Source organism: Botryllus schlosseri, chromosome 1 (assembly GCF_051294905.1).
Source record: "Botryllus schlosseri isolate E-star chromosome 1, Bs_hap1, whole genome shotgun sequence".
Taxonomy (NCBI): domain Eukaryota; kingdom Metazoa; phylum Chordata; class Ascidiacea; order Stolidobranchia; family Styelidae; genus Botryllus; species Botryllus schlosseri.
In genome coordinates this window covers 338,091-354,401 of record NC_137236.1, presented here as the reverse complement: position 1 = coordinate 354,401, position 16,311 = coordinate 338,091, and the positions used below count along the sequence as shown (strand labels likewise).

Genomic DNA, 16,311 nt, shown 5'->3' with positions numbered 1-16,311 from the left:
CATGGGCATTGTGCATTCTTTTAGGTAGAACTGAATTATAATCAACAACATTGCATTAATTCCGAAATCGTTTTGTCCAACCTAATCAAGTACTATAATTCTTAAAATAGCATTCGGGATTACTTTGTTCGATTTACCTTTGATACGAAAACGAATATGCGAGTTCATATTCGTTCTGTGAAAGTATCTCACAGAACGTGGAACCGGTGCGAATATAAATCGAATATAAATTTAGTGATTTGAATCGATTGACAATATGTAAATAATTAGCTGCATATTGCAGGGAATGTTTTACAAATGGATTAGAGTTACTTTCACTCATTCTCATATCTAATTGGATTAGATATACGTAATATACATTCTACTGCCTGGGCATCATATTGTGTGTGATTTCTTATTTCACTGCCCACTGACAAAACTATAACACATTAAAACGACACTGCGCTCTAAATATAATGTTGTCTGAAATGAAAGTGGAGAGTATGAAAAACATTTTGGCCGCAGCAATGTTCCCTTTGAAAGCCACCGCTTTTGAACGGAAACTATAACAAATAATTTCACGATGTTACGAATCCACTTTATGCATCTCTATGGTATTGAGGTCACGTGTCATCTCTTTTGCCTGGCTTTAGATCAGTGTTTCCCAACATTTTTCGAATCAACGCCCCATTTTCAAGCACCACACCGATCATCGCCCCCAAATTTTGTGAGCCGAAAAATCGGCATACAAATTGTAATTGATGGCAGGTTAGACGAGGATATGGACGCAAGACAAATTAAATACTTGGCTTTTGATGTATCATCAGGAATAGGATTCGGATTTGAATTAGTAGATAAGCGCAGGTTCAGTACGTCTACTTACCATAACTAAACCACCGTGTATCGTAGCACACAATTCATTTATATTTTTTAATGATTTCAACTCTCTTCGAGCCTGATGACTGTTTCAGATATAACGCAATAGGCTCAGCAACAGAGCATGGGATGCATACATATTTTGCTAACAAGCATTTTAAGCTATATAACTTATTTCTTATTTCAGTGTTCCGAGCTACGGCTGCCTGGAAGCGACTCGACTACGATTTTTATAATAGGTGAGTAGATCTTACGAAGTCTGACCGTTCTAAAATGAGAGTTGAGATTTATCCTTCCATTACATCGTCGATCCCTTCTCATGCACATCCGGTTTCAAACAACAGCTTAGAAATATTGTGACGCAAACTGTGTATTAATTGAATTAATATACAATATTAACTGATGTGATGTCGGATAGTGACATCATAACGTTGACACGGTGTGCATGACACGTAGCTTTGTGAAAAAAAAGACTTGGTTTATTCTGCAAGAATATAATAGCGCTGTCATGCATCATTTCACATCGAGTCGCAACATACTTTTCACATCACTCCTAGTTTTGCTGAAAAAAAATGAAAGTTGTCAAATAGAAGTAAAAGTAGTCTGAACTAATAACTACTTAAGTAAGTTGTGTAAGTGGGCGAACCGTACTTTTATACTTTTAAAAAGTGGAGATAGTTGGTTACCGACCACCTCTGTCAATATATACTAAATTTAATCTTCGGCAGTAATGCGTCACTTCAATTCCTGATTACTTGCTGCATTCAGATCACACAGATTTCATTTTATCGGAAGAAATATTTGTTGTATTATGAAACTGAGATTTGATGAGATACTCGAAGAATTTATATGTCAATACGGCGTAGGTCGATAATTAATGCGTCGGGATTGTTTAGCTGCTGGGGGTGAAATAAATAGAGTTATTGGTCGTAATAGGTTGTCACATAATTTCTAAAGAGACTATCAAAATAGTCATTGATTAAACTCGAACAGAAGTTGGAGTGATCCCAATCATTTCTTCCTCGGGTGCAAGTATCAATAGTTTAAATGAAAGGTTGAAAAGTACTGGAGTAGGCCTATGTGAATTTCAAATATTATTACTGTGACTGGTTGTCGAATACTTTTATTGTGTAATCGCAAGTGACAACTTACAAATTTCCCGTTCCCCTCGCCTTGAGCTCGAGAGTTGTGCTGCAAATCGACAAGATTCCAGATTAAGTTTCAGTCAAACTCGGTCATCTAGAAGATTTCCTGCTTTTGCAAATTCGAATTCAAACTGAAATTACAGTTACAATTTTTTCCAACATATAGTAGAATAAAAATTGCCGCTACACAGTTATTTCCAAATTATAGTAGAATTATAATTATCGCATTAATTTTCTCAAAATACATTAAAACTATAGTTAGAGATATACATTTTCTAAATTAGATTGTAATTAGAATTACGGAATCCGCAAAAAAATAGGTCATTGACTCTAGTTCCGTTACCATCAAATCATGGTTCAATCTCATGAGCATGATAATAGCAAATGTCTTCACAACAAGCTTGGCTCGTTTGGCACTACACAATTCTCTTAGTAGCATTTACAGGAGAACCAGAGATAGGCTTTGCGTTGAAATGAGAACAGCTAAATATTTGACAGAATCAGGGCAAAGAATCATTTCACAAATTTTATTCGAATTAGATCACAGGCATTTAGCGGTATTTAGTCTAATTAGACAACTAGAATTATTTAATTATCCAAGTTTGATAGGAGTACGCTTATCGTCACCTATTTTAGGCAACCTTTAGGATAAAACGCACATACCTATTTTTGATTAATTTTCCACTCATACAGATGATCCTAGTGGCATTAAAAATATACATTTCATGAAACAAGCTGTTAAAATACATGAAAACTGCAGGTATAATTATACATTTTTTCAAATTAGATTGGAATTAAAATTACTGAATCTGCAATAACTAGGTCATTGAATCCAGCTCCATTGCTATCAAATCATGGTTTATTCTTGTGAGCATGATAATAGAAAATGTCTGCGAAACAAGTTTGGCTCGTTTCGCACTATACAGTTCTCTCAGTAGCATTTACAGGGTTTGAATTAAAATGAGAACATATAAAAATTTGACAAATTAGATTAGAATTGGAGCAGAGAATCATTTCACAAAATATATTCAAATTAGATTAACGACATTTCGCTCTAACTAGTCTAATTAGACAACTATAATCGTCTAATTATCTAAGTATGATAGTAGTGCACTTATCGTCACCCATTTAGGCTACCGGTACCTTGAAGAAGGAACGTAAGCCCCTAGTTTTGATGAATTTTCCACCAATAGAGATGATCCTAGTTGCAATAAAAATATAATTTCCATCAAACAAGCTGTAGAGATACTTTTTAAGTGTCATTAATACTTGACATTGTTAACTGCACCGCAATTTTCCTCATTGAATTGTAAACTGTCAAAATGTACTCTAGCAAGTAAACCGTCCCAGCCAATATCGCTCCCTGGGATACGATGTGTTGCCCGCAGGTTCATTATCATGAAATGGGAGTGCTTGATGAATATGTTACCTTATATTGACTTGTGTGCCCAAGAGACCTGAGAATCGAAATGCGAGAATATAAATGCACAATCTACTTGTAGATTAAATCCCTAAAACCTATCTGACTATGAGCCTAGAGACCAGGTCGTCTACAAAAAGTCCAATCTATTTTGTGCAAGGTAATGACGTACTCGCGTAGATAAGTCCATCTCCGGCACATAGTCCGAATAGTTTGCAGATGTTATTGATGAACTAGGATATTGATTTATTCAGAGGTACTTGTTTTTCAGCGAGTTTTGGAAAAGGCGACGAATGCAACAAAATTAATCGTACAAAAGCCAACAATTCGTCATCAACTACGTTTATATGTGGACAGCAGAATAACTGAGTGTAATTTAAAAGTCAAACTGACTATTTCATGTTCAATTGATGCAATTGCACGAAACCATTTATATTGTGCATTTTACAATTAAGTAACCAAAACAGTCGCAAAAATTTTCACAACTCGACGAAAACAATGGTAATACTGTAAACGTCACGTCGATCCTAAATATTTCCGAGAATGAAGGTTTCACAGTGATTTTAATGTGCCGATGGTGTTACTACAGTAGAGATCAAACCGTCATTCTGTTGATTTATTTGTTATTATATTGATTGATTCGCAAGGTAGAATCTAATAACGGGATGTAATAAATGTATTCCATCGTCTTACACCTTAAAAATGATTGATTAGAATAGATGTTACATAAAAAGCATAAATATTGAAAAATGAAGAAAAAATTGTTATAATCTTAGTTGTGCAGTGTGTACTGTGTAGTGTCTTTACGTTTTGTGTGATGGATTATGATTGAAATTAAATACTTAAAAAAAAAACCAAAAACGTAGAATTTAAAATTTTGTTGAAAATAAATGTAGCGTAGGCTAGTGTATGAAATCCATTGTAATGACAATTATGTAGGATTCTCCATGTTTCATCATCATCTTGTGATCTTTCTCTATATCTTTAGTACAGTTGACTTCAGTAGAGTGTTTAAAGGTACAGAGTTTAAAACTTCCATTATCAAGATATTTCATGACCTTGATATCATTCTGTAGAATGACGGTCGCAGTACTTCAAGCCAACGATTTTTCTCGCTTCTATGACTAATGACCATGTTTTCTGCTACTTAGGTGTTTCTAAACGCTTCAAGCATAATATAATTGGCTCATCCCTCTTGATGTGCTCGTTTGTTATTGGTATGTGATTAATTGATTCTCAGTGACTTAATGCACCATAGTTAACTGAAAAAGAGGCAAATTGTCAATCCATAACAATCGAAATTTCAGATAATCTTATAAATGTGATTCAATATTCCCTTTTTACTGAGATATTATGATTTGCTGCTTGACATTCCATAAAATACTCTTACTGTCCATTGTGACTAATTTGCAATTACACTGACATCATCCACAAGTCATAACAATATTGTTAATGACTCCTGATAAGTATCTTCATCTTACACTTGGAGAGTAGTGGCTCGAATTTCCGTGATTTCATGTTGTATTGGGCTGTGTTTTCATGTTATGAAAAGTAGAGAATTGATTTGAAATAAATATTAATCAGTTGTTTGAGCCTTGCATTTTTTTGGGTTATCGGGATATGGAGAGACAATGTATTTTACACGAATGCGTGCAATTTGACAGAAGGTTGTATCAGGATAAACACCAAACAATTGTTTCATATGCCAGAACTTAGTTCGAATGAGAGGTAGGTAGACTTGGTGAAGATGTGAGGATATGTATCGTCATTTGTCGTTAAATGTTTGAATGTTAATAGGCATGCGTTGTAGGATGGAGTGAAAATGGTTTTTTTTTTAAGTAAAAAAAATTTGACTTTTTTGACGTGTCAAAAAATATCGGCCTAGTAATGACTTTGAATCATCATCATGTCTAGTACTTTGAAAGTTCAACTTGACTTGACTAGTTACTTGACTCGACGTGACTCGGGTCACCTCCAAAAATCGAGTGACTTGACTCGACCCTTGTCACCTATGAAAATCAAGTGAATAGACTTGACTCGAGTGAAAATGTGCAATGACTCGAGATGACTTGCGATTCGAAGGCAGTGAATTAATCCCAACACTGCCACGAACATTAACGAAGAGGGCTGCGTTCCAATATAACTGATGTTCTCGTGCAGTATTTACTAAGGTAGGGTTACCATACGTCCTCTTTAAAGTGTCCTCGGAGGACGCCCTTTTGTCCTCTTTTTTGAGATTTTGTCATCTTTTTTGAGAATTTAGGTCATATTTATAGCAAAATGCAACTGATATGCCGTAAATCAGCACCGAAGTGACGCTACGGCGGGTATTTCGGAAGCTATGCGGAAAGTTAACCATTTTTTTACTTAACCACCTGTCAATGTGGAGTAAGATACGGTATTTTGGGCGCCGAGCGAGAAAGTAGGCCCGATTAAGGGATAATGTATATATTCTGTAATCTGGCCCGCCAAGAGCTTAATTTTCCCATATCCGGCTCACCGACCGGAGAAGTTGCACGCCCTTGGCATAGGGCAAGTGCAAAACGATATATACAAAGGGGTTACTAGGCAAGCGGTCTCCTCGATTTCCGAGGGCATCATGCATCGATGGCTCCTCACCTTACTGGCCGTATAGTTCTTTTGAATGTTTATAATACATACCCTATTTAAATGTGGGCTTATTGACTGATCCGATAATATCGATGTGTACGAGAGAATAAAATTCGGAGAGATGAGAAAACCAAATGCAATATCGAACTGCATGATGTTATCGATTTGACGCCTTTCGTTCTTCCGCGTGGTGGAGCTAATGTCTCACGTGCATGAATGGCTCTGAGTCAAAACATGGAATGAAATCAGCTGATTGAGTGTTCTAATATCAGTTTTCATTCGATCGGACGTTGGAGATATAGCTAATATGTTTCAGGGTACAGGCTGACTCACTTATATTACTAGATAAAGCGAAAAAGAATGATGTGATACACCTGAATTAGGAAGAATAGATGGATCTCCACGATGCCGAATGGGCGAATGCGCAAACCGATAACCTATAGCTACTTGATGCTGATTGATTGTTGGCCTGCGCTTTATTGGCGTACCGTTTCGCGCTTCTATACTGTGCTCACATACAATAGTATAGTATTGTATATCGATAGGAATAGAGGTTACCAACTCGAAATTGTGATGGCCTCTGGCTGCATCAGTGTGAACACATTACGAAAGGTTTGGTTTGGTGTGAAATCTTTTGAAATGGTGTCATGGCTTGATAGTCGACACCGGTAACCCCGGACTCTGAAAATCGCCCTCGGCAAGGAAGAAGTGTTTATGTATTCAATAAATATGCTCGAAAATGGAATCCTGATACGTTTAGCGTGATATGTTTGGTGTGCCGAGACGGTTCTCAAAAGCGTCTTGCTTCACACCTGTGTGTATTCAGTAGAGTCTTTAGTCTGCACGAGACGCCAATTCCATATTGGCTTACAGCTTCTATCGAACATAATTTTTGAGTTTCCATGAAGCATCGATAGTTCTTTCCTGCCTCGCTCAAGAATAAAATTACTGAATGTAAAATGATGCTGGAAGCGCAATTAATTTCAACCTTAAGCCATGAACAATGATCAAACCAGCTTACTGGATTCTTTGTGGCTGATGTAGTCCTATATAGGTAATTCCATGTCAGATGAACCAAAGACAAGTTCGATATCCATCAAGTTGCAGATTTTGCTGAAATTTGACTCATCACCTTGTGAAAGGCTATTGCTGAGTAGATAGCTACACTTATCCATTTTGAATGAAGTTTTCAAGTTATCGCATGATGAAAACAAGCTTTCTGCTCATTTAATCGTGAAAGTCCAAGTGCTGTTTTTATGCAGATCTGAACTTGCGTCAGTCTAAATGAGCTACTTAGACCTGAGAATGTTGAATATATTGATACATTCAGCAAGCCAGTGAGAAAATATTGATCTTTGGTGCCCAGCCATGATTGTAGCAGTGTTGGGATCAAGTCACTACCTTCGAGTCACGAGTCATTTCAAGTCATTGCACATTTTGACTCGAGTCAAGTCAAGTCAATCGATTTTCGAAAGTGACTCGAGTCAAGTCAAGTCACTCGATTTTTAGAGGTGACTCGAGTCAAGTCGAGTCAAGTCAAGTCAAGTCACGAGTCAAGTCACAATTCAAGTCAAGTTGCTTTTTCGAATTGTGAGGCATGATTACGTCATTGCATTTTGCGAGCTGTCTGAAATACAGATCGAGTAGTCATTGATTCCGAACCGATGAACGAATATAGAATTCAATACACGCAAGAAGGCACTGTTAAACTACACAAGTAATTGCATAGCCTCAGTTTATAGTTACCAGTCAAAATAGAGAATAGAGAGACGAATTGATAAGATGCAATACATTACCCTTCTACAAATTGATATGATACAATTCGAGCCTGCGCCAATGGTTGAGGACTATGTATAAACTATATTCGAATTCAATTTCGATGAAACAAGAGGTTTGGGTAACGTAAGAACAGAGAACAGAAATAGACATTTTGCTACTAAATTAATTTAATACTAGTTTACGACAACGTAAGCTGTAAGCTTCTAGCACTTCATTTGCGGTCAATTTATTTGTGAGAGAACGATGGAGGCTCAGTAAAACGCACGATCGATCATTGATTGGTTAGTCGCTCTCACGCGTTACACTAGCGCAGTGGTTCTTAACCTTGCTCCCAGCGCCCCCCAGGGGGCGCTGGCGATGTTGAAGGGGGCGGAAATGCTCAGGGGGCGATATGGGGGGCGCTGGAGAAAAATGGCTTCGCAGTAGATGATGTGGTGATAGGACATATCCTTAATGAGTATTCAGAGCAAATTAACACCGAAAACTTCGTTACATATAGCCTTCAGAATACATATAGGTTTAATTGTCCATGGGTGCCTAAATGAATGACACCGAATGTTCCTGTCTTGGCAATCTGAACCCCAGAAGACGAATTCCATCTGGCAGGGAAAAATTATATGTCAGTGAAGAAATAATAATCTGAAATCGTGTGCGTCTTTTAGTTTAGTACGATTGGGCGACAGCGATATTCCTGTTAGGCGATATCCCCGTTGAGCGATTCTATATTTTTTGATATCGCAGACAGGGGGCAACGAGGTCATACCAACGGGTTCGCCCGCCCGAATATGTTTAATTATTGGTAACGGGCCCTACAGTTTCCAAGAAACCTCACAATGTTCGCTTTAAGTTTTGATGAGTCTGCACACACTCAACAACTCACTGCGCTGACCCTTGGACAACAGTGCGTAACGACTAAAAAAAGGTAATAACTCCGGATTTGTTGTGCGCAACGTAGATTTTCTGTGCGCAGAGACCGTGTCAGCACTGCGCACGTGCGCAGCTTAGAGGGAACATTGCACCTAACTCAGCTCTACCGGTAAATGTGTTTACGTGAGCAGAGAGAGGATGAAAATTGATCTCAATTTACATGCAATTCCCGATGATATTGACCAATTCAATCATTAATTAGTGAAATTTTTCGCACTTCGCGCGACTAGGCGAGCATAGCTCCCTCAGTGAATGGACACCCAATATAGATAGCTAACAGGCTATCAGCAAATAGCGGACAGCCTAATGGGGGTCTGGGAGCGAAGTCCCCCGGAGGTTTGGTTTATCACCCGATGGGGGCCCAGGACCAATGGTTTGGGGAGGGGGGCTGACGAAGTGCTGTTACGGCCCTGGTAACGAATAATTGTACCTGCGGGAACGCCCGAATATGTTTAATTATTAATTACGTGCCCCTTATTTTCCTATACATCAGCTCACTCAGTGCTACTGGTAAATCTGATTACGTGGGCTGAGAGGATAAAAAGTTTATAGCGACTTATAAATGTAAATACCATGCATTATAGAAAATATGCAATTACCATGCATTATAGCAAATTTTGGTACCTAGGGCGACCAGGCCACAGAAACTTTGCTGACCATCAAAATCCCGATATGGGGTTCGTGGGGGCGAAGCCCTCAGAAGTTCGGTTTATCACGCTATGGGTGCGCAAGGCAATCGTTTTTAGGGGGGTTGACGAAGTGCTGTTACGGCCGTCCCTCTTACTCGTTGTCTTTATTACATTCCTTACAATATGAAGTTGAGGGGGGCGCTGGAGCACGATAATTTTTGAAAGGGGCGCTGGACGAAAAAAGGTTAAGAACCACTGCACTAGCGTTTCGCGAACAATCCGAACATATGCAAGATACGGTGATTTTTGTCGACACCGATTACGTGATGACTTGTAATTGACTCGTGAATTTTGCTCCGAGTCACGTGTCAATCCACATTTCTGATACGCCGAGTCAAGTCCAAGTCAAGTCATTTTAGCAAAGTGACTCGAGTCAAGTCAAGTCATACGAAAAAGGTGACTCGAGTCTGACTCGAGTCAAGTCGTGACTCGAGTCATCCCAACACTGGATTGTAGCTGAAGGTAAAGCCCATGAAAATCACACATGCACAAAAGTATTTCATAATTCTCACTATCATTTCTGTTTACCTGAAAATTTTTGTAAACAGTGTCGTATTATACCTCCCGTGAATGCTTGGGAATTGAGTTTTTATGTAATAGGCTATTTACTGAAAAACTTGTGACTACAGGGAATATTTCAGATTATAAAAATGCGGTGATTTTGCTGAAAATTATGCTCCATACTCTAGTTTCTCACTTACTGTAAGACGTATTTTGGTATCAAACTCATCATATATATATATATATATTCTATGTTTTAACAGAATTCATATGAAACCCTTCACTCAAGTTTTGAAGCAAGCCTATGATATAAACAGAAATGAGAGTGAGAAATTGGGGGCTGTGTACCTAAACTTATTACCTCAACTCTTGCATGATAAAAACAATCATATTATGTAACATAACAATGAGAACAACTATTTATTGCCAGAGTATCTCATTTACAGATTATTTCAAATGAGCTTGAAAAAACTTCCATTTTACGGTTAAATGAGCAGAAAAAGCTTGTTTTTATATATGATAACCTGATAACCGCTTTTGGCCTACAGGTAATTCCGTTAAAATAAATTGCTGTTTAATCATGTCAACTCAGAAATACTTTGTAATGTCTTGATCCAAGTATATGCAAAATCTGACACTTTATTGATACCCAATCATATTTTTGTTTGATCTGAAATTGAATTACAGCTTGGATTCAGAAGTATCTATGTACGGAGTTGATTTAGACTAGGTCTATTAGCCTACCAATTAAATATTATAAGGCAAAGCATGTGAGTCATATTTCTCCCCTCAACCAGCTTTCATATAACAAGTAACTTCTTAATTGTTGTGTAGACAGAATTCCGCTAAAAATTTCCAAGTTTATGTCATACATGATCAATTTTGAAAGGGCTAGGCTACTAAGACTGATATTGACCCTTGACCCATTTGATTGATGAAAATTTTCCCTTCAGTATCAAGAGTTTCTTGTATTCTGTTATTAGACATCATAATCCGCTCTTCACCACTTCATAATGCTATTTTATGACCTTTACTGTAACAGGGAATGTGAAACTAATTGAACTTCATCGTTGAGTGAGCACAAAATGGTTTCAGTGTCTGAATATTGAAAAAATAATGATTTCCACACTCGGTGCTAGATACCAGATGCACTCCTAAAATGACATGAAAATCTAAAGCCTAGTGGGTTACTGTGTTGCTTACATGAAATGGAATTACCGATGGACGATGATGCTGGAGACGAAATCATGCAGGAAAAAGATTTGCTGATATGTACTAGGCCAGAGGTCTCAAACTCAAATGTGCTCGCGGGCCAATTTTTCAGTTTTGAGACGCCGCGGGCCGCAGCATCAATAGGGGTATTCCATGTCTTTCCAAATGGGCCTCACTTGACGGGATGAAATTGTCCTATTGAAAGGGAGCCGAGCAGACTGACATTCAACACACATCATAAAAATGTGATTTACTCTTGGATCAATTTAGGCCTGGCATGAAAAAAATCATTACATTTATAACTATTTGAATAGAAGTGTTATTGTGTGATATATATTAATTATAAGATATAGACGCCATGTGAGCGGACAAATATATAACGTTATCAAAAAAGCTATCACGTTATAATTTTTCAGCTACTATGAATATTTTGAATTCAACAGATTGAAAATAGAGATTGATCTGATATCACAGCATTTGGGATTTAGCAGCGTAGCCCAATCCAAGATTCGGTTATACTTCTGATAAGTGGGTTATTAAGCTCATTGTCAAATACCTTCGAATATTGGAGAAGAAAAATACCTATATAAACATATTATTGAATGCGTCATAGTTATAAAAATGACGGAACGCCGATCAACTTATTGTTGTTACATCGTTATAGCGTACCACTATGCGGTAGTCGGTACGTTTAAGTGGCCTTAATAACATGGTTTAGCGACCCAAGATGTAACTTACATATTGCCAATGGTTGCCATAACTACTTGCTTAATTAGCGAATTACCAAGCTGCGACCTTCTGATATATTACCATTCCCATGACACGCGAATAGTTTGTTGCGTCCATGGTTCCAACTAATTCACGGCCTTCCGAGTCACTCCGAGTCTACTCGGGTCATTATCATATGGCCATCGAGTCAGCCTCCCACGAATCGTCTAACTAAACATAGTGCTGTAAACAACTATCGTCGAAGGTTCCGGGTTTATCATCATGAATTGGAAATGTGGCGAAATAGTGAATCTTCTACTGCATGGTCGCAGATAGTGAAGTTTGATGAATAGTTTCAGGCTTTCCGAGCATTTTAAGAGGGAATTTTCACTTTAGAACTTGTAAAGATATATGTGGCTCTTATATATTGTAAAACTGAGGAAAATCTAAATTGTCGTCGCGGGCCGCACAAAATGCTCTGGCGGGCCGCGTGTTTGAGACCTCTGTACTAGGCTAACATCTGGGCAAAATCGAATACCGGTACCTGAGTGATTCTCTGAATAAGTATTAGGCTTCACGCCGAGTATTTGACAGAGGTGGTCAAAGTAGCCAAGAAGGGTACTCAAGTAAAGGTAGAAGTAGCGACGAAAAAATCTGCTCAAGTACGAGTAGAAGTACTTCTTCAATAGGCCACCCAAAACTACTTGAAGTAGAAGTAGAATTGAGTGATTTTAAATCTACTCAAGTAAGTAAGTAGTTATGAAAATGATCGTAATTCGTTCACATGGAATGTCAAAAGGTGCAAATTGAGCTATACGAAAGGGGCCTAGCCTGATTCATATTGATGCATACCAGGAGGTATCCAATTTTCGACAGCATAAGCTTTCGTCTGCATCATGGGACGGAAATGATAGTATTGAAATGGAAATGCCATACTAATCCTCTATTTAATCAAACAGCACATTTTAGAAAATATCATTGTATGGCGCCCTCCCCCATATTATAAGGCCCGACCGTAGTTTAGTCGAAGAGCAATACGGAGTTTTATAGGATACGGTGTAAACACATTGCGTGATTCGTACATGTTAATCAAAAATATGGTGAATCGTATAAATGCCATATTGTATAGCTTTATTTCCGGAAATTCAAGGCATTACTTCACTTGCTTTTACGCTTCAACATGTATGTTATCGAGACAAAATGACTGATATTAATTAGAACTCAAAGTATATGATACTGGGAATTGAAAGTGGAATATAATTACCACTTCTAAAAGCGGAACATGCATTTCATGTCTTCAGTCCAGAAAGTTTGGAAGGTTGGTATGCTAGAACAGCTCTGTAGCTAACAAAGTCCGAGTCCACTTTTCCAGATTAGGGCACGCCATGGACTGCTAGATTATGAAATGATTAGTAAATGCTGGATTGCGAAACATCAGTTTCAAACGTTATGATGAGCCATATATACTGTGATGAAATATTTCATATGGGCGACGGGCGACAATGTGGTTTGAACGGAACCACGAAAACCCACTACCTAAATTATATTCAACGATACCTTCATGAAATGATACTGGTCTCTTCGTAACCACTGCGCGCGAAGCGCGACGACAATTCCGGGCTTTAATCAACTTTTATGAAAATTAGTGCTGATAAATCCGCCAAAACAGCCCCGAAATTCCTCAGGCTATCCTCCTCATTTAAGGATTAAACTACTTCTACTTGACAAACTGAAAATAGCGAAAAGTAAGTAAGTAGATCACAAAATTTTACGAAGTATAAGTAGAAGTAGCGAAAATCAGATCTACTTGAGTAAGTACCAGAAGTAGAGGAAAACTACTTGAGTAGTTCGAAAAAGTAGAAGTACTTCGTTACTGACCACCTCTAGTATTTGATAATCACTCATGATGACGAAATAAGTATATGGGAGACCAAGAAGCTTGAATATGTAGCCTACTTTTCATGTAACTACGTAACATAAGGCCGCCTCTTCACCACATAATGATGATTTGGTATTTTTCGAAAATATTTTATTTGTCTTTGTGACAATGTTGTAAGTTGATCACAGTTACACAGAAATGTCATTTCCGCTAACGTTCATAGCTTTGTACAAAATATTTCGTATGTTGCGATACGACCAATCGAAGTTTCAGAAAATTTATGCAATTATTAATTTTTTGATGGAACTGGGCGTAAACCTTCATTAGTCCAAAAAATCATATTTCACTACTTGATTCGAATCAGTAGAGTTGATGATACTTGATTCAGATTTGAATACTGGTACGCAAATCATTGTCACAATCCTATAGACAATATGTAGCCTACATCATTGTAAAACAATGCTGCGAGTCTGATCAAGTTTAACCTTGAGTTGTGATCAATCCAGCGTAACGGATTGCTTGTGCCATGATAATAGATTTGGACTCCATCTAGTTTCAATTTATTTTGATTGAATTGGCCTACATACCATACCATAAGTATAGTTTCCAAGTTATAGCATGATGAAAAATAAGCTTTTAATGATCATTGATCATTCAACTGTGAAATTGAAAAGCTTTTTCAAGGCAGATTTGAAATTGTGTCTATAATTGAGCTATTTTGATGTTGAAATACTGTTCACTCTGTTATGGTATGAATATTGGTCTATTCTGTCATGTAAGTAAGAGATTAGGTCTGATGATTTTTGATGTTTGGCCCTAAATGTAGCTGGAGTTGGGGTCATTGTCTATAGAAATCAGTCAAGTGTAACAATAATATAGGATTCTTCCTCTCATTTCTGTCTAATTTGAAATTTTTGCCACCAATTGAAGAATTCGCCAACTATACTGATTTGAATCAATGTTATGGACTATCTCTGGACTCTCCCAGCTAATATTCCATTACGGTACTGTTCTTGAGTAGCAACAATGTTTTCTACCACCTTGAGTTTTCCTGAAAATATTTCAATATTCTACTTGAGTGGCATTAATCTCGGCAGCTATCTCAACATGGGTGTCTACTGTATATATGGCTTACAATTAATATGCCCTTTCTCACAGATAGCATGGAACTGCCTCGAAATTTTATGCAATTCGACGTTATTTAAACAAAAATTAGCGCCGTGTCTTTCTCATTGATAAATTTGCTGATTATGGCTACTCTCGTAGTATAGTTGGCGACATTGGAAAAAATAGGTACATTCAACCATTCATAAGAGGCCAGTAAAACTATATTTTAGGCGCATACTGTGTATGCTTGGTCTTAATGCTTGGTCGCTTTCAGGAGTCAAGTGCAGAAAGAAACGCGACATCAAGACATTTCCCGCTGTTATCGAAGAGCGGCTGGTGTTTATTCAAATTTGTCGTTGTATGTTACGGAAGACGGTTTAGTCAAGCCTTTTTATGAGCATGGACAGATCTGCAATGCGAAGGTAGAAATTAGTTTGTAACATATGTCTCACTGAATCGGTGGTTGACAATCAGCTGGATTTTTGAATTGCTCACCTAGAACTACTCACTTTTTAAACCCCGAAACTGGAACTAGAACTACCGTACTGAAAAAGCCAGCAGCTAGTAGGCCCAGTTGGTATATCGTCAACTATCTAGGTTTGCAGTTTTCACAAATCTACAGTCCCTGGTTCTTTTGTGATGGTTCTCAATTGCCGTTCCGCGACGACTTTTCTGCCATATCCGACAGATATTTTATAGTTTTATACCTTAATTGCAAAATGCAAGATATTGAACGCTTGTCACTTGATAAAAGAAGTACCGGTAGTCACAAAATTTACAGAATTGTGATGAAACGTTTTCCTGGTAACACACGTATTGCTTAAAAATTATGTAACAATTTGACCAGTAAAAGTTTTACTATTTGTTTATGTCACAATATTTGTCGGATTCTCATTATTTTTATAATGGATCGACTTAAAAATGTGTTTCTAACCATTGGAGTACGCTACATATGTTTTAAGATCGCTGTGGAATTCGGGTACATAAATTTATAGTGGTTTCAATCATTTTTTGTACTGCCACATATCAGCCGTGGTCTCGCCAAACCGACGATGTTTCTACTCAATAACAGACATGGGGTGACTACTTCATGAATGTAATCAATTGCGATTACGATTACTTGTGAATCCCGCGATTACGATTACGATTACGATTACAACAAAATCAGGAAGTAGTCGATTACGATTACGATTACATTTCAAAAGTAATCACGATTACTCACGGTTACATTTGTTTTGCTTCTTAGAACTAATTTCAGAAGAGATATTGGAATACAATATATAGCTTGCGATGAAAAGGTCTAATGAGATAACAACTTTCCTTGTAAATCATACGTTATTTGTTTGTTACGTCATAATGCACCCATTGCCCAACTCTATACATGACTATTCGTCGCACCCAACGATTGGCATTCTTGCCAGGTCCGTAACTGCAACACCCCAAACTCCCCAATAGGACCAGGAGCGAGCTCTAAGGGGA

The 16,311-nt window shown here is 37.7% G+C and overlaps 1 protein-coding gene across 2 annotated transcripts in view; it reads left to right on the top strand.

Moving 5' to 3' along the window:
• LOC145444072 (uncharacterized) overlaps positions 1 to 16,311 on the top strand; it is a 94,601-nt gene that overhangs the window by 3,659 nt on the left and 74,631 nt on the right. The window contains exon 3 of one of the 2 annotated variants that reach the window (XM_080322026.1): positions 1,043 to 1,094. The exons of the other annotated variant lie outside the window; for it this stretch is intronic. Within the exon in view, the coding sequence (XP_080178152.1) occupies positions 1,043 to 1,094 (52 nt within the window). The remainder of the gene's footprint in view (positions 1 to 1,042; positions 1,095 to 16,311) is intronic. 2 annotated transcript variants of the gene reach the window in all.